Genomic DNA, 27,601 nt, shown 5'->3' on the forward strand with positions numbered 1-27,601 from the left:
CAGGCTCCATGCTGCCAGTGCAGAGTACGACATGGGGCTCGAACTCATGAACGGTGAGATCATGACCTGAGCTGAGATCAAGAGTTGGATGCTTAACTGACTGCACCACTCACGCACCCCACCGTAAAACCTACTCTTGATAGACTTGTTCGCAGAATTCTTTTTGGTTCTTGGTGTGTCCTATTCACATTAGAATCCATGGTACATTTGATTAGAAAACAATCTGAGAGGGGCGCCTGGGTGGCGCAGTCGGTTAAGCGTCCGACTTCAGCCAGGTCACGATCTCGCGGTCCGTGAGTTTGAGCCCCGCGTCAGGCTCTGGGCTGATGGCTCGGAGCCTGGAGCCTGTTTCCGATTCTGTGTCTCCCTCTCTCTCTGCCCCTCCCCCGTTCATGCTCTGTCTCTCTCTGTCCCAAAAATAAAAAAAAAAAAAAAAAAAATTAAAAAAAAAAAAAAAAGAAAACAATCTGAGAGGGGCACCTGGGTGGCTCAGTCGGTTAAGCGTCCGACTTCAGCTCAGGTCATGATCTCACAGTTTGTGGGTTCGAGCCCCGTGATGGACTCTGTGCTGGCAGCTCAGAGCCTGGAGCCCGTTTCGGATTCTGTGTCTCCCTCTTTCTCTGCCCATCCCCCACGCGTGCTCTGTCTCTTTCTCTCTCTCTCTCTTCCTCTCTGTCTCAAAAATACATAAACATTAAAAAAAAAAAAACAATCCGAGACTAATGGAACAATTGCAGGCTCTCAAGTAATTCCCAGGGCTTCTGGGGTGAGGCAGTATCCCCCTTTGGGAGAGCAGAGAGCAGGGCTCCAGTCCATCTAGCCAACTGGCCAATACCTTTGAGTCCCCCAGCATAGTGTGGCGGTACCTCGGGGCGGGCCATTCCTTCGTGTAAAACCTTCTTCTACACACGGTGGGGAAATAAACCTTTGGGCTCTAAAAGAAACGGATTTTTAAAAATAAATCCACACATACGATTTTGCAGAAGAAAGACTTTCTAAACTGTTGGAGAGTTAATGAGCTTTTCAAAAGAGAGCGACAACAGGTGATAATGTCCTCTGACACCACAGCCCTGAAAGCAGCAGAGTGTGACAGGGGCAGTTTACCTCCTGCTGAGTTTACTGGGCCTCTCTCATTTCCCCTCCTCTTTGTCACTCATTCCTAAACTCGATCTGGCATGGGAATTAAGGGTGTTTTACTTTTATCTTTTCTTTTAAAAAGGCTTCATCCCTCTGCTTATAATTTTAAAAGGAGGCAAGGTAAAGATCTCCATTTCTCTCTTGAAAAGAAAGCTACCTGGAACGAAATTAGGTGACATATTAATTAGCCACGTATGACTCAGTCCAGATTTTTCTTTGTGCTAGGAGCCCATGACAGATAACAAAAGAACCTCCACCCATGAACGAAGGCAGTCAGCTCAACTGAATTGTCTCTAAAAAAAAAAAAAAAAAAAAAATATGGACAATTAGTTGCCCAGGATGGGAAAAGCAATTTGATTGAAGGAAATGTTCTTCAATTCCAATTCTACTTTATTCTAATACGTGCAGGCCAAACATACCACTTGACATGGAAAGAGTAAAGCCTAGGGCTCACTTAGGTCAAACCCAACACTTGTTTACAGCAGCCTGCTCGGGGGCAAAAAAAAAAAAGAGTTTCTTCATAGAGCTTTCCATTCAGGGTGTTAAATGTGGAACGAAAGGGCAGGGCCCCTTTGCATGCACGAGCCATTTTGAAATATTGCGGGCCGGGTGCACGTGATCTTCCCTGGAGGGCTCCCACTGTCCTCAAGACGAGCGTCCCCTTCTGCAGTCTGGGGGAGGGGATTCCCTGGGCTTTCTTGTAGTGATTTGCTTGGGCGGGCATCAAAGCAGCACTAATTGGAAACCACTACAAGTAAAAACAGCCTTTCATCCCTGACTGCAGATCCTGAACTTTCCTCCTTTATCATTAAGGTTCTTGTTTTCTTAATATAAAGTAATAGGAGCTCATTATTTTCTTTTTTGAAAAGCAGCTGAAAACCCAGAAAAGCACATAAACTAAAATAATGATAATTGGAGTGATGCAGGATCGTGTTTAATTCTGCGGCAGAGAACCTTTCACAGTCTGAACCCCAACTGTAACTTTCTACCATTCCAAAGATTAGCCCGTACTTTTTTCTCAGGCTGTTCCCTTTGCCTGGAAGGCCCTCTTTTCCCTCCCCCATCTGCTGAATTTCTAAGCTTCCGCCAAGGCCCGGCTCAAAAGTTACCTTCTCCAAGAAGCCTTTCTCGACTTTTACAGGAGAGCCGCTAATTCCCCCAGCTGCGGTGCTGCCATACTTTTGGACACAGCTCTGCTATGACATTAGCCCGCAGTGTATGGAAATGATTTGTGTGTCTCCCCCTAACTAGGCTAGAAGCTCCTCCTATTCATCAGAGTCTAATCCGTACACAATGCTTAGCCTATAGATGGTGTTGACAAATGCTGAAAGAAGCAGGGCCCTATTTAGGGCAGAATGACTTGTACCAGAGCTGAAACTCGTTGATTCACTCAGGACATACTTTGTTGTTTTGTTCAGAGGGTGGAAGGCACCACTGAGCTTACAAAACTGCCTAGCCAAACCAGAGCAGCAGTCGGAGAGAGAGTGGGAGTAAGCATTGATTTTGGACCAGGGAGCTGAGATCAGCTTTTGTTCTTTTCTTTCTAGGTCATTTACTAGTGTCACCTAATCCATTGCCCCTTTAGACCAAGTCAGAGGGGGAGAGGAGGAGGGGCCGTGCAGGAAGGGGAAGGGTGGGAGACACAGATGTAATTTCACAAGGGTGGAGGGACCGTGTGACTTTCTCACACGGTGGCAGTTGGGCCAGCAGCTTGGTATACAGGGGCAGGATGGACTGTTTCACTAGAGATTTGGGGCTTGGAAAAAGGGCAGATGTGGCTCACGCATTCGACCAAACTTTATCGGGCCACGCGAATGACAAAGCAAACATCATATGGGAAGTAACGAAAGAGACATTCAAGTGGGCAAAGGCTGACGTCTGAGAAGCGTTGAAGACCTAGAGCTGGAAAGGACTACGGAAATCACATTTCTTCTTTGCTGATTGCTACTTGTGCCTCTTGTCCTATCCTGTTTTAAATGTGATGACAGATATTTTCAATATTTCCACCTTAACGGAACACTGAATCCCATCCGCAGGCCACCAGTTGAGTATCACGTCGCCTTTAAATTGAACCGTGCCATTTCTAAGATTAGTTGTGTGTTGCAAACTACCCAGTTGGGGGCAGACAAAACAAACAGATGACTTCTGAATGCTACCAAAGGAATCCTGCATCTCTTTGTGTGTTGTTATTTTAATAAGGCAAAGGGCTTTTCAACTCATAATCAGATTCAGAAAGCTTGCTTGCAACCTCCACGGACTGAATGCTACAATGGGTGTCAGGGGTGCTAGAGGCACATATATTTTTTTGGACAGTGTGAAATGCTGTGCAGAACATACTGAGAAATTTACAGAGGTACTAACACTCTTCCAAAACAAACCCTCCTAATAACATCAGATCGCAGGGGCCAGGGCATTGAGCAAGAGATCTTCTAATCCCCAACTCTCCCCTCTCCCTGAGAGGGTCTACAGTGCCTAATGGAGGGAGATAAATGAAATCAGACATTCTCCTCTTGTTTTGCTTTCTTATTCTGCCAGGGAATTCAAGAAGAACGGCTCCAACTCGGAGAAGCATCATAGGACAGGTTCATGTTCCCAGCACCCAAAGGAGTCCTGCCTGACCACCACTTACTCAAGCCTACAGGCTTTGTAGTATTTTTACCATCTTTTCTTTCCTTTGGGGTTAGCAACAATCTAAACAAAGTGCCCAATCTGGGTGCCTGGCCAAGAGCCCATTCATCACTTTCATTTTTCCCTGGAGGAATCAGTACCGTAGAGCCCTCTCTGGTAAGGCAATAGGGAATGGGTCCCACAGAGCCCAAGACAGAGGCTGTGGCAGAGGGGCCTTGACAAAGTAAGACCTCCCACTTACTCATAAACGTGTCTAGGTTGACAGGATAGTCTCAAAATGGGGCCAGGTCGGTGTATTTAGTTTGAACAAGTTCTGCGTGTGATTCTGTTACAAATTCATACACCACCCTCTCCGTGAAGGCCCGCTCCTGACTCCCTGGGCAGAGGCTCTTTGCTCCTATAGGTTGCGTCTAGGGATAGACTCCGAAGATTCTTTTGCGTTTATAAAACTTGTTTGGAATTATTTGCATTTAAGTCTGTTTCCACATTAGACTGCTTTGGAGAGTTGAGATTGTGTCTTGATTTTCGATGCCCAGCACACATTCTGACACATAATAGGCATTTCCTAAATTTCTGCTCAAATGAAGCAATATAGATAAAGTACATATTGTCGTATACTATTATACAAATATAAACATATTACATTATATTACATTTATAATATATAGATATAATTTATAATTTAAAAATTCCACTTATTTATTTTATTTCTTTTTTAAAAGATTTTATTTTTAGGGCGCCTGAGTGGCTCAATCGGTTAAGCGTCTGACTCTTGATTTTGGCTCAGGTCATGATCCCACAGTTCGTGAGTTTGAGCCTCGCATTGGGCTCTGCGCTGACAGTGTGGAGCCTGCTTGGGATTCGCTCTGTCTCCCTCTCTCTCTGCCCCTCTCCCACTTGTGCTCTCTCTCTCTCTCTCAAAATAAAGAAGCATTTAGGGGTGCCTGGGTGGCTCAGTCGGTTAAGCGTCCGACTTCAGCTCAGGTCACGATCTCGCGGTCTGTGAGTTCGAGCCCTGCGTCGGGCTCTGGGCTGATGGCTCAGAGCCTGGAGCCTGCTTCCGATTCTGTGTCTCCCTCTCTCTCTGACCCTCCCCCATTCATGCTCTGTCTCTCTCTGTCTCAAAAATAAATAAACGTTAAAAAAAAAAAAGAAGCATCTAAATATATATACAATAGGATATAATTTTTTTCACTTCAGGCCAACATGCAAGGGGCTTCCCCCAGTTAAAGATCAAAGACTGAGGTTAATTTCTCAGGTGGTTTGGGCAGAGAGTGAAAGCAATGGAGAACAACGGACAAAGTCAAGTCAGGGTTACAGAAGGTCTGGAGAAATGACCAAATGTTGTCTTCCCAGAAAGACAAAAACCTCCCAAAGAAACCCTATGGTATAGGGAAATGGCTGGCAAATATTTTGGGGCCAGGACCCCTGTGGTGGTTTTTAAATATGTCCGCAAATTCTTTGATACTCCTTCCTTCAAGAGGTGGAATTTAATTTCCTTCCCCTTGAGAGTGCACTAGAATTGGTAACTCACTTCTAACAAATTGATGTCAGAATAGACGACATGTCACTTCGCAGACTAGGTCAGAAAAGACATCACAGCTTTCTGCTTGCTCTCTTCCACGGATCGCGTATTCTGGGGAAGCCAGCAGCCGTGTCATGGGGACACTCGCGAGGTCCACGTGGTGAGGAAATGAGGCCTCCTTTCAAAAACCAGCCTAGTCAACACTTCATATGACTGCAGCCCCAGAAACTGACCGAGATTTCTTTAGAGACTGAGAACCACCCAGCAAAGCTGTTCCCAAATTCCTGACAGAAACTGTGAGGTTCATAAATGTTTGTTGCTCTATATAGCTATTTGTTTGTATAATATATATTTGGCATTTATTGCCTAGAAATTAAAACTCGGGAAGATTTTATTTATTTATTTATTATAAACCAACAATGAGCCATTACATGTTAACGTAAATAGCACTTATGAAAAAATATGGTGAGAAAGTGATACCATTTTTGCATTTTTACAAAATATCTTTAGCCTGGCTTCACAGGAGACAGCTAAATTCTCCCAGTGGCTCCCACATTCAGTCTGTGGCAGTGCACTGTTTTGGTTGAAGTATATGAACAAAACCCCGCTTCACATGGATATGGAATTAGCAAAAGGAGAACCTCACAGACTCCCTGGAAGCATCTCTGGGACTTCCTGGGTCCCTGAATCACCATTTCAAACTGCTGCTACAGGGAAACTAGAAATGTATTAGGTTGGAAGTGGGAAACTAGAAATGTATTAGGTTGGAAGTCAACAAAAGAGAAGCAAATGGGATTTCTGAAATGCTCCTGGTGGGGGGACTCTCTCTTGTCACATTCCAAACTGGATCATATAAGACGAAGAATTATTACTTCCCAAACTCCTGTAGTAAATGGATATGAATGGAATAATCTAGCTCACATCTAAGCTGTTGCTTATTTCATCTCTTGATTTCCATCTCTTAATTTTTCAGTGTCTCCCAATTCCCTCAAAGTCATCAGGAAGCAGAACTCATAGCTAGCTATTCTTGAGTCAGTGGCAGCGTGGGCGACACGTGCAGTCCTTTCTGGAAGGCAGTTCTCCCAGATTTGGGTTAGGAGTCCCATCCGGTGTCTACTCCTAATTTGTAACCATGAAGTTAGAACATGGAAGGAGGGAATCTCGGTAAAGGAGGAGGAATGAAGAGAACGAAGAGAATTTATGAATGAAGGAATGAAGAGAAGTTAGTCCCTTGACTGCTGTCTTAAGAAATAGAAACAGAATCCTTCATTTTATTTATTTTTTAATTAAAACACGTTTTAATGCTTATTTATTTTTGAGAGAGAAAGAGAGAGGGAGCTGGGGAGTGGCTGAGAGAGAGGGGAATAGAGGATCTGAAACAGGCTCCATCCGGTCAGCACAGAGCCCGATGCGAGGCTCAACCTCACCAACCACAAGATCATGACCTAAGCCAAAGTCAGAAGCTCAACCAACTGAGCTGCCCAGGCATCCCTGTATTTTTTTTACGGTTTATTTATTTATTTTTGAGAGAGAGAGAACGTGAGAGAGAGCAGAGGAGGAAGGGGCAGAGAGAGAGAGAGAGAGAGAGAGAGAATCTCAAGCGCTGACAGTGTGGAGCCTGATGGGAGGCTTGATCCCAATGACCATGAGATCGTGACCTGAGCCGAAATCAAGAGTTGGACACTCAACCGACTGAGCCACCCAGGTGCCCCGTGAATCCTTAATTTTATATACTTAAAAGAATGTATATAGAATGCACAGTATGTGTATACACATGAGTGTGTCTTGTCAGTTTCTCTCTGGTCAACTTGACCTGGACTCACCGTTAATACCAGGAAAGTCATAAATGAAGCCATAAAGTTGTGAGACCAGATCAAAAGCAGAAAATGTTTTGTTTAGTCAATAAATACCTTGAATAGAGAGGCCCATTCCACCTGTGTTGCTGTACTGGATATTTACATATGGTAACTTTACATTTAAATATGGCTTACATATAATACAGTATCTTTTCTCTTTAACATCGACAAATGGTAGAATTTAATTAATCAAATGCTCTACTCAGAAGAACTAAATAATGTGTATTTAAGAAGCTTCACTCCAAAGGTTTTTGACCTTAAAGCACAATTGCTAATTGTATGCTGAAATAGAGGAAAAAAATCCCTCTCACCTTCTTCGGCTGGATAAGGTTTCTTCATGTTCTACATGAGCAACTTTTAATACCTTCTTGTCAATAAACAGATCTTCAGGATAATAAGCAGATCTATATTGGCGCTGTTGAGAATGGGCACATAACTTGCCAATCTGAAAAAGAAATGCAATATAATTATATGATACTTTCACAGATATGATAGTAGAAACAAATTCTGAAATGCACTTCAATTTCTTCCCCAATTTCTTTTTAAAGAGCAGAACGAAGCTATTACTAGAGTCAAAAAAGGTGTTATGCTTTTAAGGCAAAGAGCCCATCTGTGCAAAAGGAGGCCGAAGCGTGTGGTAGTGGGGCTCTGAGCAGAGCCTATTCAAAGATTTCCTAAGATGAAAAACGCTTTTCCTCTATAGTGAAGTACACATTTGAGAGGACCCTCTACACAGGACTTGCGCTACTGACACCTGTCAATGGCACTCGGTATTTATTCGTATGAAGAAGGTTCACAGATGGGAATTGCAAAGCTTAGGAGAAACTGGTGTGGGAGATGAGAGGGTGTTACAACACAGCTCCATGCAGAGTGTTCCAACTCTTGGGAGCATTTTGTTACAAGACCCAAGGTGGAATATTCAGAAAAATGTCAATGTAGTTGTTCATGTGACTTTCCTAAAAACACCCAAGGGAAGGAAGAAGGCAAGGCAACTATCCATAGCCAGTGTCGTCAGCTACGAATCACTTATCGCTGACCAAGCCCAGGACTGAGAGTACTAAAGAACACAGGTGCTCAAGAAAGTCCACCTTCTCTCCTCCTTTCTTCCCTCTTTTTTCCCTGCCTTCCTTTCTCTATCCATTCATTTGTTCATTCCAAAGTATTTATTGGATGCCTCCTTCTAAAGCTTCGTTCTGAATGATGTGGTTCGATTGTTTATAGATTTCTATTTTTTTTTCATTTTCAGACAAATGCCTAAATGAACTTCTGTATTAAAGAAGTATGCATTAACATGTCTCCCTTACTCCAGGCACTAAGCTAAAAGTTATCACCCTCATTTTACAGGTAAAGAAAGTGAGGTTCAGGAAGGTTAAGTTACTTGCCTGCAGCAAACAGGTAGTGGATTCATTCATTGTGTGACTTCAAAGCTTATACAATGTCACCTAGAAGATGATCTTGCTTTCTAGTTCTTCCACTCTCCATTTTTTTAAGTTTATTTATTTTCAGAGAGAAAGAGAGCATGAGGGAAGGAAGAACAGAGACAGAGACAGAATCCTAAGCAGATTCTGTACTATCAGTGCAGAGCCCGATATGGGGCTAGAACTCATGAACCATGAGATCATGACCCGAGCCAGTTGGCCGCTTAACTGACTGAGCCACCCAGGCACCCCTCTCTATATTAAAAAAAAATTTTGTAACGTTTATTTACTTTTGAGAGAGAGAGACAGAGCCTGAGTGGGGGAGGGGCAGGGAGAGAGGAGGAGACACAGAATCCGAAGCAGGCTCCGGGCTCTGAACTGTCAGCACAGAGCCTGACGTGGGGCTCAAACTCACAAGGCACGAGATCATGACCTGAACCGAAGATCAGGACACTTAACCGACTGAGCCACCCAGGTGCCCCTCTATACTTTCTTTTTTTCAAAGGAATTCCCAGTCCTCCAAAACAGAGCCAAACATAGCCAAGGTGAATATACAGATTGTATACTCTACGAAATATTTTAGAAACACCTAGTGAAGACCGAGGTTATACCTTTGTCACTTCTGTACCTCCACGGAATTCAGATTGAATTTTGCACACTGTTAGGCTCTCAGTAAAGGCAAATTAATTGAAACAAATTGAACGGAAGTCCTAGTTATCAGGTCTGGCACACCATTCTACTGATAGGCCATGGGCTGTGTGTGGTAATCCGTTTCTGGATTTCTCAAGATGGCCCTGACAGCATTTACTAAGCTATCTATATCTTTATAAAAGCATAAATGGCATTTAGTTCGTATAGCTTTGGAAAGTTTTCCATACGTACATAAATTCTTGAATTAGAAACAAAATCTAGGGGTGCCTGGGTGGCTCAGTCGGTTAAGCGTCCGACCTCGGCTCAGGTCATGATCTGGCAGTTCGTGAGTTCGAGCCCCACATCAGGCTCTGTGCTGACAGCTCGGAGCCTGGAGCCTGCTTCAGATTGTGTCTCCCTCTCTCTCTGCCCCTCCCCCACTTGTGCTGTCTCTCTCTGTCTCTCAAAAATAAATACATGTAGAAAAAAAATTTTTTTAAAAGAAACAAGATCTAAAGCCAGCAGTAGCATCACCTCCATTGATGAAGGACAGCACCTATAGTCTGATATTCAGACCAGCTATTTTCAATCATCCAATCTTAACGGGAAAGAGACAAAAGTTGCAGACACTTCGAAACACTCCGTTTGGCTGTGCAATGTATGATACTGAATTTTGCAGATGTGTTTATGAAATGCTATTTGACTTGGGCTGATATGAACTTCATATGAAGAGTCTGTATTCTCTGAGTTTGCCCTAATTGGTAGCAGTCTGGTAGGCTGCTTTAGGCTAGGGGGCTGCCTGGCTGGACTGGGCAGTTCAGTCTCAATTGCTTCCAAAGCTTGTAAAGCAGACACAAATAACTGAGGCCAGACTGTGCACCCTAAAACTATGTTCAGAGAGATATACATGTTTACTTTGTCACATTACTGGTGAACATTCGTAGAACAAAACCTTGATTTTCGCTCCCTAAATATCTATTTATTACTCCGCGAACACACATCAGTGTGAGAATCTATTTCACCAGGATCAAAGTATTCTTAGCACATTCAGGAGCACGGGACACGTTCTTTTGACTGACACCTGCTCCAAATCCAGCGCTGAAATCAAAATCTTTCACACATCTTCCATGGTAGCTCGTCTACTCACAAACCACAGCTGTGAAACCTGCTTCCCCATTGAAAGTCTGCCCTTTGTATCAGTGAATGCTAATTGGGCCACAGCAAGACTTTCAAGTTTCTAACCCCCCTCCCACCCTACTGGAAAGGGGTGCAGCTGAGGCAAAAGTAGGAAGGTTAAGAACAAATGAGAATGTAGCCAGTGTGACCTTCCTTCCCAAGCCACCCAATGTGGCATTATCAGGAGGGCTTCCCAAGGCTCCGTGTGGGGTCAGGGGCAAACAATGATGTCCTGCCAATGCCCCCCCCCCACCCCCCATCTGAAATCTGCCACATCTTATCAGACAGGCTGTATTTTCTTCCACAAATCTACCATGACACAAATTCTTCTCATATACAAAGCATTTGTCAAATGTAGACCACCCCCCCTTTGGGCTCTTCTCTGCACATCTTTCACCTCCACACCGTGTGAATTGTAGGTGAGGATAACGAGCTCATTTTGTGAAGGGGATGCAAAAAGAAACCTTAATTTACAAAGAGAGGAAGTATTCACATTAAAGAGGTCCTTTCAGCCTCCCCCTTGGGCAACATCAGGCTATGCTAGGAGACCTGGGTCTTACTCTACAGCCGCACTTGCTGAAGAAGCACCAGCCTCCCAAGTGGCATTTTAGAACTCAGGATCCTGCCCAGGACTTTTAGGCTCTTAAATAAACAGCGCAATCCAATTTCCTTTCACTGACTAATGTCCCTGGTCAAAGATGCTGCTATCTTGAAGTTTCGTTAGTCGGAGGGAATTTATTGGAGAGGGGAGTGTCTCTATCAATAGACCTGGGATAGAAAACCCTTTCGTTTTCCATGAACTGTGATTCCTAATGGTGCCTTTATTCACGTGCCAGAACCTGTGGCAGGGAAAGCAAGAGCGCTCTGAAGTGTTACAAGACTTGAAACATAAGAAGACCAGGCCTCTGACCATATCTAGGCCAGAAGGTCATCCTACTAAGCTTAGCACTCATTCTTTTCTAACCAGGGTCCAGAAGCACTGGCTTTGTAGATGCATGAGGAGAATACACCACTAGGGCCCAGCAAGGTATAGTGAAAAGCCCAGTAGACTAGGCATCAAGAGAACACGGGGCGCCTGGGTGGCTCAGCTGGTTAAGGGTCTGACTTCGGCTCAGGTCACGATCTCACTGTTCGTGGGTTTGAGCCCCGTATCGGGCTCTGTGCTAACAGCTCACGGCCCGGAGCCTGCTTCGGATTCTGTGTCTCCCTCTCTCTCTGCCCTTCTCTCCTGCTCGCACTCTCTCTCTCTCTCTCAAAAATAAATAAAACGTTTAAAAAAAAGGGGGAGGGGGAACTGGCCTACAACCCCACTTCTACCTGTCATCCACAACAAGACTTTGTTTTGACCTAGTCCACAGCTTCACTCCACCTGTAACTATGGCCTCATGCAAAAAAAAAAAAAAAAAAAAAAGATATGATATGTGAAGCAAGTGCCATATTTGATTCTGAATTCCTTTGAATAGGTGAAAATGACTTTTCAAGTACAATATGTCACCAAAGATTTTGAAACCACATAAAGCATTTGGTTTGATGCAATTCACACAGGCTCCCCATAACTGACATGTCAAGAAATGCAGATAACCCATTGGTTAAAATCTAAATGTACTGATGCTCAGGCCCCATTTGCTGTTGGTTCTGGAAACTCTCGGGTGACAAAAAAACTCATGCTTGATCTTTCCCTCTGAGTGGCTCAGCAGAGAAAGTCTACATTGTAAATTTCTCAACAATACCAGTACCTCACATTTGTAACATAACACCTTACCCAGCCTAGTGCCTCAGTAATACTTTCTACATCCATTCTCTGTTCTCAGCAGTGAGTTCTGCAACAACTGTCTACAACAGAGCAGGTATTATTGACCCCATTTTCAGAGATAAGGAAACTGAGGCTCACAAAGGTTAAGGAACTGAAGAAAAGTCACAGTGGTAGTAAATGGCAGACCTAGGACTTGAACCCACATCTGTCTGACTCCAAAATCTAAGTTTATTTGTTTTATTTTTAAGTTATCATTTTTAATTTGTGAATGTTTATTTTTGAGAGAGAGATAGAGTTCGAGTGGGGGAGGGGCACAGAGAGGGAAACACAGAATCGGAAGCAGGTTCCGGGCTCCGAGCTGTCAGCACGGAACCCGACATGCGCTCGAACTCACCAACCACAAGCTCATGACCCAAGCCAAAGTCGGACACCTAACTCACTGAGCCACCCAGGTGCCCCCTAAGTTTATTTTGAAAAGAGTTTCTTTTTAAGTAATTTCTACACCCAACGTGGGACTCAGACTTAAACCCTGAGATCAAGAGTTGCATGCTCCACTGACTGACCAGCCGGGTGCCCAAGTTTTCGTTTTTGATTTTTCCCTCGATGCATAGATTTCTGTCAAGATGATAGGCTCTGGGGCTTCCCAGTATTGAGTGTGGCTCAGCTTTGTAGTCCTGTGGACATCCCATCCATAAACGGAGAAAAGTGATGATTATGAAGAATTCAAAAACATATTTTAAAGAAGGGCTACTGGTTAAAGATAAGCTGAAAACTGACATCCAATCCCAACCTAAGTTTCAGGCAGTATTTCTAGTGGAGTGATTTAAACTCTTTGGCCTGCCAGGTAAGAGTCGATTAGTAGCCATACTAAAACACTGGATGTCCAGTTCTATGGGAGATGCGGTTCCTAATTGTGTCCAGCCTGTGCCTGCTGCTTGAAGGATGTCCCTGGACCCTGACTAAAGTCAGACTCTTGGATTGGCTACAAAATCTATAATTCCTACGGTATAAACCAGGTCTAGTCTGATGACTGGCCCGAGTGTATTCCTTACAGTTTCCCCCAAATGGAGATTCCAGGTTGATCCTATGGCTACAAAAATGCAACAGGTTTAAGTCTTTAGCTGTAATACCCTAAAAGATGAGAAAATGGGGAAGGGGTGCACATACATTAAAGAGTATATCCAACTGTCTCCCACTTTTTTTAATGTTTATTGATTCATTTCTAAGAGAGAGAGGGAGAGAGAGAGCAAGTGGGGGAGGGGTGGAGAGAGAGGGGGGACAGAGGATCCAAAGCAGGTTCTGTGCTGACAGCAGTGAGCCCCATGTGGGGCTTGAACTCATGAACTGTGAGATCATGACCTGAGCCAAAGTCAGACACTCAGCCACCTAGGCGCCCCATGCCTCTCTCCCACTTTTAACTAGCTCTAACAGATGTATTTTGCTCTCAATTGTAAAAAATCAGATGAAGGAAAGACTTTACATTTATTTTTTCAAAGTAAACTTTATGGCGAAAGTGGCACTCAAACTCACGACCCCAACATCAAGAGTTGCGTGCTCTACCGACTGAGCCATCCGGGGTGCTCCAACATTTTCTTTCTCAAGAAATAAATAAGAGGTGTGTGTGTGTGTGCGCGCTTTAACTTCCATGGCCCATAATAGGAGGAGGAAGGGGAGGAGGGAGGCAGAAGGGGAGAAAGAAGAGGGGGAAACAGAAAGAGAAAAGTTCCCATTAGTGAGTCTGTAGGAGAAGAGCCTCAGATGCATCATACTGTCCTCGGAAACTGGACAGCCTTTGAGGAAGAAGTTGGCTGTCTCACCAAGTTGTCCTCTGTGATCAGTACATCGCCTTCCCTCTCAAGAGCTTTATCTCAGGTCACCAAAACTTGAGGGGCTCCAGAGGGTCTCTGCAGTTTTATTTAATTACAGAATGATTTTTCTGCTAGATTCCAGCTGATCACTGTGGTCCCAAAGAGTGCTTTTCTGAGAACTGTTGCTAAATAATTGGTGTAAATTTAGTTTTTGATCGTCAATGGATTCATCAGAACACCAAAGAATTAAAACATAAACCTTCCTCTATGGTTATGCAATTTAAATACCCAGTCCGATCCCACGGTCCACTCCAAAGGAGTATTACCTGTGCCACCTGTTTTAGGGTGCTGCCTTGGGGCTTGGGGGTAGGGTGGGGTGGAAATTCCATAGGTTTCCAGCGGAAATAAAATAATGAACTCCAGTTCATTCTGTTGAATTGTCTATTACACTGTTGTTCAATTTCGTTTAATTAAATCTTAAAAGTTTTAAAACAAAATATACATTGAAATTATGTGATATACAACATAAACTTTTTAATAGTAGTAACCATGCCCATTTAACAATTCTACAGGTATAATAAAAATGCTAATATATGTTAATGTTTAGTCTGTGGTTAATGTTTTGTCTTGTTAATTTCCCCAGGGCTTTTATTACTGATTTAAATCTGCCACACTACTCAACTGATTGCATTGCTTCCACAAACTGCATGAAAGTAGCTCAAATGAATACTGATTAACAGAAATGAACAAACATTTGGCTGGGCAAACCATTCTTATTATATGCTTGTAATCATTACATACATTTTCTTACAATGAGATGGGCATGGTAGTCATTTTCTACTCATTTTTCCTACAGAAAATATGCATATGAGCATTAAATTAATTTATAACCTTGTACTTCAGGAAGCACATCATGATTAATTAACTATTGATTGATCTGGATATAGAGCACAGAGGATAATGAACAGACCTGGTGACAATGTAAGCATTTTTTTTTTCTGCCACAGACGTTTTGCTGTGACTCATCATTAATTGCTTGACCATTAAAATAAAAGTCGCTAATAATCTGTAATGTATTATGAATCACGCAATTTTAAGAAATCAGGTGTCACGGTCTGAACCTTCCATTCACGTCATCTCTTTAAATAAACTGGAATCCAAAAAAGGGGGAATTTGTCCTACAGATCAGTGTGCTGTTCAGCGGAGCTACAGCATTACACTATTGTGAAAAGAGCACCCAATCTGGAGTCAGGTTGCCTGGGTTCTAGTCCCAGCTCATTCTCTTACCATTTCAATAACTCCACACAGGTCATTTAATTTCCTTCAAACTCAGCTTTCTCATCTGCAAAATGGAGACAACAACCACGCCTGCCACGCCCAGCAGTGTGAGGATCAAATAGACGGAAGGATGAGAATGCAATGTCATCCACATCCACGTAGAAATCTGACTCATTCATTCTGGAAGTGGGGACTGCTTACCTTCTGCAGCCTACTTTGTGTGTTGGGATCCTGGCTCAGCTGGTCAAGTACATTGCTAACGCTAATACCTGGAGGAGTTCTTTAGCTGGAGGCTTTTGGAAGACAACAAAAGGGTTTGAGGAGATTGGGGTCCCCCCTCTGAACGGAAACCACATTGAGTTTGCCGCCATTGTCTGCACATCACAGACTGAACTCTTTGCTCTGGGATACCTGGAATATCCCGTTCTGTTCGTCAGGGCACCAATAACTGATAGGGGACCCCTGATCTTTGCCGGTTACCCAGTGTCTCTAACCTGCATGGGGATGAATGCTATGGGAATGGGAGACAGGTTTTCAATACGCTTTCGTGGAAGAGACTTGCATTTAACTAATTTATATGTGCCACAAATAGATTCTGAGTTGAAAACACAGCGGAGTCGTGCATGTGTACCTAACACTTGAAGCCAAAGTATATCGCTCATGTCACCCTCTCCCCGACTTCCCTCTGACCAGCCATTTAGTCTTGTCTTTTGCTGATTATAAATAACTTGACCTTGTGCGCTTTTCCTCATCCTCAGGTCTAGGAGACCATTAACGGTCTCTTAGAACAGTGCTCCTCAGACTTTAATATGTAAACAAATCATCTGGGAGTCCTACTCATGTAGATTCATACACAGTAAGTATGGAGTGAGTTCTGAGATGAGCAGCAGGGCCCCAGGGCAGTCGCTCTCAAAGGGTGGCCCTAAAACAAGTAGCATGAGTATCACTTGGAAATTTGTTACAAATGCAAATTTTAAGGCCCAGTCTTAGACCTACTGAACCGGAATGGCTGGGAGTGGGGTCCGGCCATCCATTTTAACGAGCCCTCCAGGGGATTCTGATGTGCCCACAGGTTGGAGAGCCATTGCCACATAAAGCATCCCAACATCCTCTTAACTGGTCTCCCCAGCTCTAGTTCTGACCTTCCCCCCCCTTCACTCCCTCCAACTGCAGCTCTCTGAGACCCTCTCAGGAAGTTCTAGAGGTCCAACCTACTTCCATAATAATACTAAGACTTTATTTTCCCTTTTCACTGTTACTCCCCCCAAATATATAAAGGAATTTTCCAGAGACTACATAATGTATAATGAAATCATTGCTCTGAATATGTGTTTGTGCATTCTAAAACTTTCTAAGATAATTGAGGTACAAACACATGCACTTTTCAGAGGTTCATGTATTCTCCATACTTAGTGCTCTTACTGGCTACTTAGAGGTGATGCCTACCTCATTCTCATTTAACGAATTATTATTTTGAAATCTAGAAGTTTTGTGTCTATGTGAAACCATAAGAAGTAAATATGCTTTGCAGTCTTGTTTGTAATATTTAAATATACTTTTTGAAAAGTCATCTACAGGGGCGCCTGGGTGGCGCAGTCGGTTAAAGCGTCCGACTTCAGCCAGGTCACGATCTCGCGGTCCGGGAGTTCGAGCCCCGCGTCGGGCTCTGGGCTGATGGCTCAGAGCCTGGAGCCTGTTTCCGATTCTGTGTCTCCCTCTCTCTCTGCCCCTCCCCTGTTCATGCTCTGTCTCTCTCTGTCCCAAAAATAAATTAAAAAAAAAAAAGTTGAAGAAAAAAAAAATTAAAAAAAAAAAAAAGGGGCGCCTGGGTGGCGCAGTCGGTTAAGCGTCCGACTTCAGCCAGGTCACGATCTCGCGGTCCGTGAGTTCGAGCCCCGCGTCAGGCTCTGGGCTGATGGCTCAGAGCCTGGAGCCTGTTTCCGATTCTGTGTCTCCCTCTCTCTCTGCCCCTCCCCCGTTCATGCTCTGTCTCTCTCTGTCCCAAAAATAAAATAAATGTTGAAAAAAAAAAAATTAAAAAAAAAAAATTAAAAAAAAAAAAAAAGAAAAGTCATCTACATTTTTAAAAATTTTTTTAATGTTTATTTTTTTTTTTGAGAGAGAGAGAGAGAGCAGAGGAGGGGCAGAGACAGAGGAAGACAGAATCTGAGGCAGGCTCCAGGCTCCGAGCTGTCAGCACAGAGCCTGACGCGGGGCTTGAACCCACAAACTGTGAGATCATGACCTGAGCTGAAGTCTGATGCTTAACCAACTGAACCACCCAGGCGTCCTGAAAGATCATCTAAGTTTTAAAATTAACTGGAACTGTTACTATTGAAGACTTTATGTGTCATTATATAATAAAAATTTTTATAACATATTTTTCTGAAATTTGAAGATGAATGCTTGGCTTTAAAAAGAAAGATTAGAAGACTCACTTGCTCAAACCATAATGTCTAGGTCTAAAGATGCTAAAAAAGTGTTAAACTGACTTATCAGAGTTCTCTGAATCACAGAAAGGAGGAACATACACAGTATACTGCAACCACAATTAAGAAACAAGAATATGACAAAAAGCTATCATTCCTTTGGCCTTATAGACACTGATAATTTATCTATGTCTGATGCAACGGAACATTTCAGAATAGTATTATACTGAGAGCTAAGGTGTTGAGTCATCCTGAAATCAATCATTCAGAGTTTAAAGAAAAAGGAATTAAATATTTAAAACTAGATGCTATGAGGTATTTACAAGTCAAAAATGTTTGTTATAGTTTTTCTGGAATAGAAATGGAAAAGCCATTAAAGCATAGTGTGTGGGGGGCACTGCATTATAGCAGCTGAACAAGTACACCCAACAGTGGAGAAATTAATAAGCACTGTAGAGTTGGAAAGAATATCCAATGGGGAAAAAAACAGTCTCTTCAACAAATGGTGTTGGGAAAACTGGGCAGCTACATCAAAAGAATGGAATTGGACCACTTTCTTACACCATACACAAAAATAAGTTCAAAATGGATTAAAGACCTCATGTGAGACATGAAACCATAAAAATCCTAGAGGAGAACATAGGCAGTAATCTCTTTGACATTGGTGGTAGCAACTTCTTTCTAGACATGTCTCCTGAGGCAAGGGAAACAAAAGCAAAAATAAACTATTGGGACTGTATCAAAATAAAAAGCTTCTGCACAGTGAAGGAAACAATCAACAACACCTATGGAATGGGAGAAGGTAATTACAAATGACATATCTGGTAAAGGGTTAGTATCCAAAATCTATAAAGAACTTATCAAACAACACCCAAAAAACAAATAATCCGATTTAAAAAATGGGCAGAAGGCATGCATAGACATTTGTCTGAAGAAGACCTCCAGATGGCCAACAGACACATGAGAACATGGTCCACATCACTCATCATCAGGGAAACGCGAATCAAAACTACACTGAGATACCACCTCACACTGGTCAGAGTGGCTGAAATAACAACACAAGAAACAACAGGTGTTGGCGAGGATGTGGAGAAAGGGGAACTCTCTTGCACTGTTGGTGAGGACGCAAACTGGTGCCGTGGAAAACTGTGGAAAACAGGGTGGAGGTTCCTCAAAAGTTAAAAATAGAACTATTTTATGGCCCAGCAATTGCACTACTAGGTAATTACCCAAAGGATACAAAAATACTAATGCAAAGGGATACATGCACACTAATATTACACTGTGTGTCAGCTGGCTGGAATTTAAATAAAAACTTAAAAAAAATAATTGGTAGTATTTCTGAAAAAAAAAATTGTAGAGTTGACATCGCCAAATGCCTACTAGATGAAGAAGAGTCAGTAGAGGATATCATTCCACCTTCCAATCAAAGAAACTAACTCATCAAATGAAAGATTTAGCTGCAAACATAAAGACGGGGTTAATATCAGGACACCTGGGGGGCTCAGTAGGTTAAGCGTCCGACTTCAGTTCGGGTCATGATCTCACCATATGTGAGCCCGAGCCCCGGCTCTGTGCAGATAGCTCAGAGCCCGGAGCCTGCTTCGGATTCTGTGTCTCCCTCTCTCTCTCTGCCCCTGCCCCGCTCACGCTCTGTCTCTCTCTGTCTCAAAAATAAATAAAGCATTAAAAAAATTTTTAACAAGCCAATTTTAAAAAGACGGGGTTAATATCGCCTCAGCGGAACCGTTTTTGCCTTTCAAATAGACAAATCTATAGGCACAAGCTGGACTTGCTGTTTAGCTTATGTGTATCCCGTATCGGCATCAACTAATCATTAAAGAAGATCTCTAATGTGAGAGCTCTGGGAGAGAGGCGCGAGTAGTGCTGAAATATTCCAAGTGTTGAATACTATTGCTGAAATTCATGGTTTCTCCTCAAACAACGCTGAGGACATTTACACCGATGGTGCAAAAGCAATGACAGGAGTCAGGGGAGTAGCACCAAACTCTGATGGTAATCATTTTGTTTTTCACTGCTAAGGTTTTAAAGAATCCAGGTTTTAAAGAAGCTACTCCCAGGTTTTAAAGAATCCAGTTTCGGCTCTGTGGCGCAATGGATAGCGCACTGGACTTCTAAAGAATTCAGTTTCGTTGAAGAAAAAACTTGAAAAAACGGTACCAAATAATTTTCACAGATTTTGACCCTTGATGACACGTCTTTTTTAACATCATGTGGGATGAAATGGGAAGTGTGCATAAAGTACTTGTGTCACATACTGAAGTATGATGGTCATCCAGAGGAAAAGCCCATGTGTGACCAGGCGGAGACGAACTAGGCACTTGTCTCATGAAACATTATTTGTTTTTAAGTTTATTTATCTGTTTTGAGAGAGAGAGAGAGAGAGAGAGAGAGAGAATGCAACCGGGGAAGCAGCAAAGAGGGAGAGAACACCAAGCAGGCTCCGTGTTGTCAGCACAGAGCCTGACACGGGGTTGAATCTCATGAACCGTGAGATTATGACCTGAGCCGAGATCAAGAGTCAGATGCTTAACAGACAGACCCACCCAGGTGCCCCGAAACATTACTTTTATTTAAGAGACTGACAAACTAATGTTATTCAAGACTTGAGTATTTGGCAGCATTTTCTTTAAAAGGAACAAAGTGAGTCTATTACTTCAAGAAAAACTACTGATAATATTTGTAACCAAGAATAAAATTTGTACTATCTGCATTTCCAGTTCCACGTATAAGGAGCTTGGAAGTTGTCACTCCATCCTGACAACAAGGAAAAAGCGAAACAGACTGAAAAATCGACTCTCCTTGGATCCATAGGAGAAGGGAGGGCAGAGGGACAGAGGGTAAACCACTGTCACCAAGACTGGAGAGACAGACCTGAAAATACAGGGAGTCAGGGCTCACCAGAGCAGAGAATCAGGAGCAGACACAGCCTTGGGACCCAGTGCTAGGGTAGGAAAAGTGGAATTGTAATTGACCAACTGCTGGAAGCTTAGGACAGAAAACTCTGAGAGTTAAAATCTCCAGGGAACCCCGTCATAAGAGGACCTCCACAATATTATGAATTTACCTTCAAGGGCTTGACCAGATTCCCACGGTAAATATCAGAGAAAAGTTCCCTCAGGCTTCCAGCAAGGGGAGGAGAAAAAGAACCATTTTGAAATACACTAGGGCACACTGTTCTTCTCAGCGAGACCTGCTCTAGGGAGAAACTAGTTAACCGAAACCTAATCTGCTGGGTTATCATTAGAGCCGAACTCACCTGGGGAAGGAAAATATCCAACTCCAGCCCACTCTAGCCATCCTGTACCACCTAATGGGAGATAAAAACAACCTGAGAAACACCTGTGAAGTTCAGGGTCGAGAGGCAAAGGCTCATAAAAAGGTAGACTTCCTTAAAGAACTATAGAATGCCCCCCCTCACCCTACACCTTACCACCACATTACCAAAAGCCTATTTACAGCAATTCTTTTTAACAAGTACATCACGTCCAGGTACTGAGGAAAAAAATTACAAGGCATACCAAAAGGCAAAAAACACAATTTGAAGAAAGAGAGCAAACATCAAAACCAGACATGGCAAGGATGTTGGAATTATCACACTGAGAATTTAAAACAAGTATGATTTATTAATAATGGATGAAACAAACAGCATGCAAGAAAAGACTGGCAATGTAAGCAGAGAGATGGAAATCCTAAGAAAGAACTAAAAAGAAGTGCTAAAGACAAAAACAATAACAGAAATGAAGAATGGTTTTGACCGCTTAGTAGTAGACCGGATGCAGTTGATGAAAGAGGCTCTAAGCTACAGGATATATCAATAGAATCCTCAAAAAACAAAAAGCAAAGAGAACAAAGACAGAACAAAACAGAAGAGAATATCCGAGGACTGTGGGACAACCATAAAAGGTGTAACATGTGCATAATGGGAATACCAGAAGGAGAGAGAGGAAAAGGAATAGAAGTATTTGAAAAAATAGTGACTTTCCCCAAAAAGAATTTCCCCAAGTTAATGTCAGACAACAAACCGCAGATCCAAGAAACAAAGAGAACACCAAGCAGGATCAATGCAAAACAAAATAAAAAATAAAGAAAAAACCCAAACTACGCCTAGGCATACCACCTCCAAATTATAGAAAATCCAAGATAAAGAGATAATCCTGAAAGAATCCAGAGGACAAAAAAATCATCTTACCTTTAGAGGAACAAAGAATTACGTCTAGCTTTTCTTCAGAAACCATGCTAGCAAGAACAGAGTGGAGTAAAATGTTTCAAGTGTTGAGAGAACAAAGTCACCAGCCTAGAATTCTGCACCCTGAAAAATCAACCTTTTTAAAAAATTTTTATTTATTTAAATAATCTCTACACCCGACATAGGGCTTGAACACACAACCCTGAGATCAAAAGCTGCACACTCTCCCAACCGAGCCAGCCGGGCACACTGAAAAATTAACCTTTTAAGGTGAAGGAGAGGAATGCAAATCAAAACCACAATGAGATGTCACCTCACACCTGTTAGAATGGCTAGTATCAAAAAGACAAGAGGTAAGTGTTGGTGAGGATGCGGAGAAAAGGGAAGCCTCACGTGCTGTTGGTGGGAATGCAAAACGGTGCAGCCACTATGGAAAACAGTACTGGGGCTCCTCAAAAAATTAAATAGAGAACTACCATATGATTCAGCAACTCCACTTTTGGGTATTTATGTGAAGAAAATGAAAACACCAATTTGAAGAAATAAACGCATCCCTATGTTGACTGCAGCATTATTTACAAGAGCCAAGCTATGGAAACAACCTAAGTGTTGAAGAGATAAAGAAAATGTGTCTGATTTATTTATATATATATATATATATATATATATATATATATATACACACACACACACACACACACACACACACACACTTGAAACTATTCTAATATTGTATATCAACTACACATCAATTAAATAATAGGAAAGACTTTTTCAGACAAACAAAAATTAAAGGAATTTGTTGCTGGTGGACGTGCCTTGTAAGAAATGTCAAAAGATGGGGCGCCTGGGTGGCACAGTCGGTTAAGCGTCCGACTTCAGCCAGGTCACGATCTCGCGGTCCGTGAGTTCGAGCCCCACGTCGGGCTCTGGGCTGATGGCTCAGAGCCTGGAGCCTGTTTCCGATTCTGTGTCTCCCTCTCTCTCTGCCCCTCCCCCGTTCATGCTCTGCCTCTCTCTGTCCCAAAAATAAATAAACGTTGAAAAAAAAAAAAATTAAAAAAAAAAAAGAAATGTCAAAAGAAGTCCTTTAGAGAGATAGAACATAATATAGGTCAGAAACTCACATCTCCATAAAGAAAGGAAGAGCACTGAAGAAGCGATAAGTGAAGGTAAAACAAAAATAAAGATTTTTTTTTTGTTATTCTTAATTGATCTAACAGGTAACAGTTTGTTCAAAATGCTAAGAGCAACAATGTGTTTGATTATGTATGCTTATGCATATATCTTATGCATATATCATTATATATGCTTATATATAAATGAAATTAATGTCAATGATACAAGGAGTAGGAGGAAAGCATTGGGATTATTTTGTTAGTATAAGGTATTCACAATACTCATGAAGTGATATAGTGTTATTTGAAAATGGACCTGGATTATTTGTAAATGTATTTTGCAAACTCTAGAGCAACCACTAAAAAAATGTTTTGAAAATAACTATAACTGATATATGAAGAAAGAAAAACAATGGAAAAATGGAATCATATAAAAAGCTAAATTAAAACCACAAAAGGCAGAAAAATAGTGGAAGACAAAAATAGGAACAAAGAATAAGGGCGACAAATAGAAAACACAGTAAAAAATATGGTAGATATTAATCCAATTATATAAATAGTCACTTTGAATGTCAATAGTCTAAATGCATCAATTAAAAGACAGAGATTGTCAAAGTGGATCAAAAAATGTGACCTAACTGTATATCTTTTCTACAAGAAACCCACCTTGAACATAAAGACACATAAAGATTAAAAGTAAATGGATGGAGGGGTGCCTGGGTGGCTCAGTTGTGTAAGCAACTGACTTTGGCTCAGGTCACATTCTTGCAGTTCGCGAGTTCAAGCCCTGCATTGGGCTCTGTGCTGACAGCTCAGAGCCTTGAGCCTGCTTCGGATTCTGTGTCCCCCTCTCTCTCTGCCCCTGCTTGATTGCTCGATCGCTCACTCGCTCTCTCTCTCTCAAAAGTAAATAAACATTTAAAAAATAAAAAATTAAATGGGTGAAGAAATATATATCATGCTAACACTAATAAAAAGATAACAGAAGTGACTACATTAATTTCAGACAGAGCAGACTTCAAAGTAAGAAAAGTTATCGGGGATGAAGACGGGCATTACATAATGATAAGGCATAATAGTTCTTAACATGTATGTGCCTAACAACAGGATGTGAAATTATATGAGGCAAAAACTGATAGATCTGCCAGGAGAAATGGATGAATCCACTGTCATACTTGGAGACTTTAACACCCCTCTCTCAGAAATGGACACATCCCACAGGCAAAAGATCAGTAAGGACATAGAGGGACTTAACAAGACCATCAATCAGCTGGATATAATTGACATCTGCAGACTCCTTCATCCAACAACTGCAGACAACACATTCTTCTCAAGCTTAACATGGAACATTCAACAAGACAGACCACATTCTGGGCTGTAAACACAACTTAACAAATTTAAAAGAAAAGAAATCATACAGTGTCTGTTCTCATGTCACAGTGAAATGAAACTAGAAATCAATAACAGAAAGATAACTTGAAAATCCCCAAATACTTGTAGATTAGACCACATGCTTCTAACTCACACATGGGTCAAAGAAAATTAAATGAAAATGAAAATACAACTTATTAAAATTTGTGGGATGAAGTGAAAGTAGTGCTGAGAGGGAAATTTACAGCATTGAATGCATATATTAAAAAACAAGAAAGTTCTAAAATCAATAATCTAAGTTTGCACCTTACGAAACTAGAAAAAGAAGAGCGAACTAAATCCTAAGTAAGCAGAAAAAAAGAAATAATACAAATTAGAGCAGAAATCAATGAAATTGAAAGCAGAAAATCAACAGAGAAAGTCAACAAAACCAAAAGCTAGCTCTTTGAAAGGATCAATAAAACCTATAAGCCTCTAGCCAGGCTAAGGAAAAAAGAGAGAGGAAACAATTATTAATATCAGAAATGAAAGGGGCTATCACTACAGATCCCATGGAAATTCAAATGAAACCCACTTAGGAATTCCCATAGGAATACTATGGACAACTCTATGCCCACAGATTTGATAACCTAGGTGAAATGGACTAATTCCTTGGAAGAAATAATCTGCCAAAACTCACACCAGAAGAAATAGTTGATCTCAATAGGCCCGTCTGTATCTATTAAAGAAATTGAATCACTAGTTAACATTCTTCCAAAATGGAAAGAACCAGAACCAGATGGGCTTGCAGGTGAATTCTCTCAAACATTTAAGGAAGAAATTATACCAATTCTTACAATCTCTTTCAAAAACTAGATGAGGGGGTACTTCCTAGGTTATTCTTTGAGGCCAGCATTACTGTAATACCAAAACTAAATACAGTATAAGAATTTAAAAAAACCCTACAGACCAATATCTCTTGTGTGCATAGATGCAAAAATCCTCAACAAAATGTTAGCAAATTAAACCCAAAAACACATAAAAAGAATTATTATACACCAGGACCAAGTGGGATTTATTCCAGGTATGCAAGGCTAGTTCAACATTCACAAATTAATTAATGTAATCCATCATTGACAGACCAAAAAAGAAAAATCACACAATCATATTAATAAAGAAGAAGCATTTGACAAAATCCAACAAGTATTCATGATAAAAAAAACTCTCCATAAACTAGGAACACAGTGGAATTTTCTCAACTTGATAAAGACTATCTACAAATAACCTATGCCTAGTATCATACTTAATGGTAAGAAACTCAAAGCTTTCCCACTAAGAACAGGTACAAGGCAAGGATGTCCCCTCTCACCACTCCTTTTCAACATTGTACTGTAAGTCCTTGCTAGTGCAATAAGGCAAGAAAAGTAAACAAATGGTGTACAAATTGGGAAGTGAGACATAAAACTGTCTTTGTTAAAGATGGCCTGATGGTCTATATAGAAAATGCAAAAGAATTGACAAAAAGATTCTTAGAATTAATAAACAATTATAGCAAGGTTGCAGAGGACAAGGATAATATACAAAATAAACTGCTTTCCCATATATCAACAATGAACAAGTGGAATTTAAAATTAAAAACACATGGGGCGCCTGGGTGGCTCAGTGGGTTGATCGTCCAACTCCTGATTTTGGCTTAGGTCATGATCCCAGGGTCATGGGATTGAGCCCTGCGTGGGGTTCTGTGCTGAGTGTGAAGCCTGCTTAAGAGTCTCTCTCCCTCGAGCCAAAGCATAAGAGACTCTTGAAAACTGAGAACAAACTGAGGGTTGATGGGGGGTGGGAGGGAGGGGAGGGTGGGTGATGGGTATTGAGGAGGGCACCTTTTGGGATGAGCACTGGGTGTTGTATGGAAACCAATTTGACAATAAATTTCATATATTGAAAAAAAAAAAAAGAGTCTCTCTCCCTCTCCCCCTCCCCCACTTACACTCTCTCTCTCAAATAAAAACATAAAAAATTAAAAAAAAATTAAAAACACCATACCATTTATATTAGCACCCCAAAAAAGAATTTCTTAGGTATAAATCAAAAAAATATGTACAAGATCTATGTGAGAAAAACTATAAAATTCTGATGAACAAAATCAAAGAAGAACTAGATAAATGGAGAGATATCTCCTGTTTATGGATAGGAAGACTCAATATTGCCAAGATGTCAGTTTTTCCCAACTTGATTTATAGATCCAGTAAAATCCCAATACAAAATCCCAGCAAGTTATTTTATGGATATTGACAAACTGATTCTGAATTTTTTGTGTGGGGCCAAAGACCCAGATAGCCAACACAATATTGAAGAAGACCAAAGTTGAAGGACTAACACTACCTGACGTCAAGACTAACTGTAAATCTACAATATTCAAGACAGTGTAGTATTGGTGAAAGAATAGACTAACTGATCAGTGAAACAGAATAGAAAGCCCAACAGTAGACCCACATAAATACAGTCAACTGATCTTTGACAAAGAAGCCAAGGTAAGACAATGGAGCTAAAATAATCTTTTTGGTTAATGTTCATTTATTTTATTTTTGAGAGAGAGAGAGAGAGAGAGGGAGAGTGCATGCTCATGCGAGCGGGTGAGGAACAGAGAGAGAGGGAGACACAGAATCTGAAGCAGGCCCCAGGCTCTGAGCTGTCAGCACAGACAAACCCACAAACAGTGAAATCATGACGTGAGCCAAAGTCAGACGCTTAACCGACTGAGCCACTTAGACGCTCCAAAGATCATCTTTTCAATATATGGTGTTGGAACTACTGGACATCCACATGCAAAAAAATAAAATAAAGAAAAGAATCTAGACACAGACCTTGCACTGTTTACAAAAACTAACTCAAAATGGATAATAGACCTAAACATAAAACCTAAAATGAGGGGCGCCTGGGTGGCGCAGTCGGTTAAGCGTCCGACTTCAGCCAGGTCACGATCTCGCGGTCCGTGAGTTCGAGCCCCGCGTCGGGCTCTGGGCTGATGGCTCAGAGCCTGGAGCCTGTTTCCGATTCTGTGTCTCCCTCTCTCTCTGCCCCTGCCCCGTTCATGCTCTGTCTCTCTCTGTCCCAAAAAAAATAAATAAACGTTGAAAAAAAAAAATTAAAAAAAAAACAACAAAAACCTAAAATGATATTGGGGCACCTGGGTGGCTCAGTCAGTTAAGTGTCTGACTCTTGGTTTTGGCTCAGGTTATGATCTCATGGTTGGTGGGTTCGAGCCCCACATCGGGCTCCGTACTA

The 27,601-nt window shown here is 41.7% G+C and overlaps 1 protein-coding gene across 1 annotated transcript in view; it reads right to left on the minus strand.

The window, feature by feature from the left end:
* GPC3 (glypican 3) overlaps positions 1-27,601 on the minus strand; it is a 430,661-nt gene that overhangs the window by 139,880 nt on the left and 263,180 nt on the right. The window contains exon 4 of the mRNA XM_030306119.2: positions 7,458-7,591. Coding sequence (XP_030161979.1) covers positions 7,458-7,591 — 134 coding nt within the window. The remainder of the gene's footprint in view (positions 1-7,457; positions 7,592-27,601) is intronic.

The sequence above is a fragment of the Lynx canadensis genome, chromosome X (genome assembly GCF_007474595.2).
Source record: "Lynx canadensis isolate LIC74 chromosome X, mLynCan4.pri.v2, whole genome shotgun sequence".
In the NCBI taxonomy this organism is placed as follows: Eukaryota; Metazoa; Chordata; class Mammalia; order Carnivora; family Felidae; genus Lynx; species Lynx canadensis.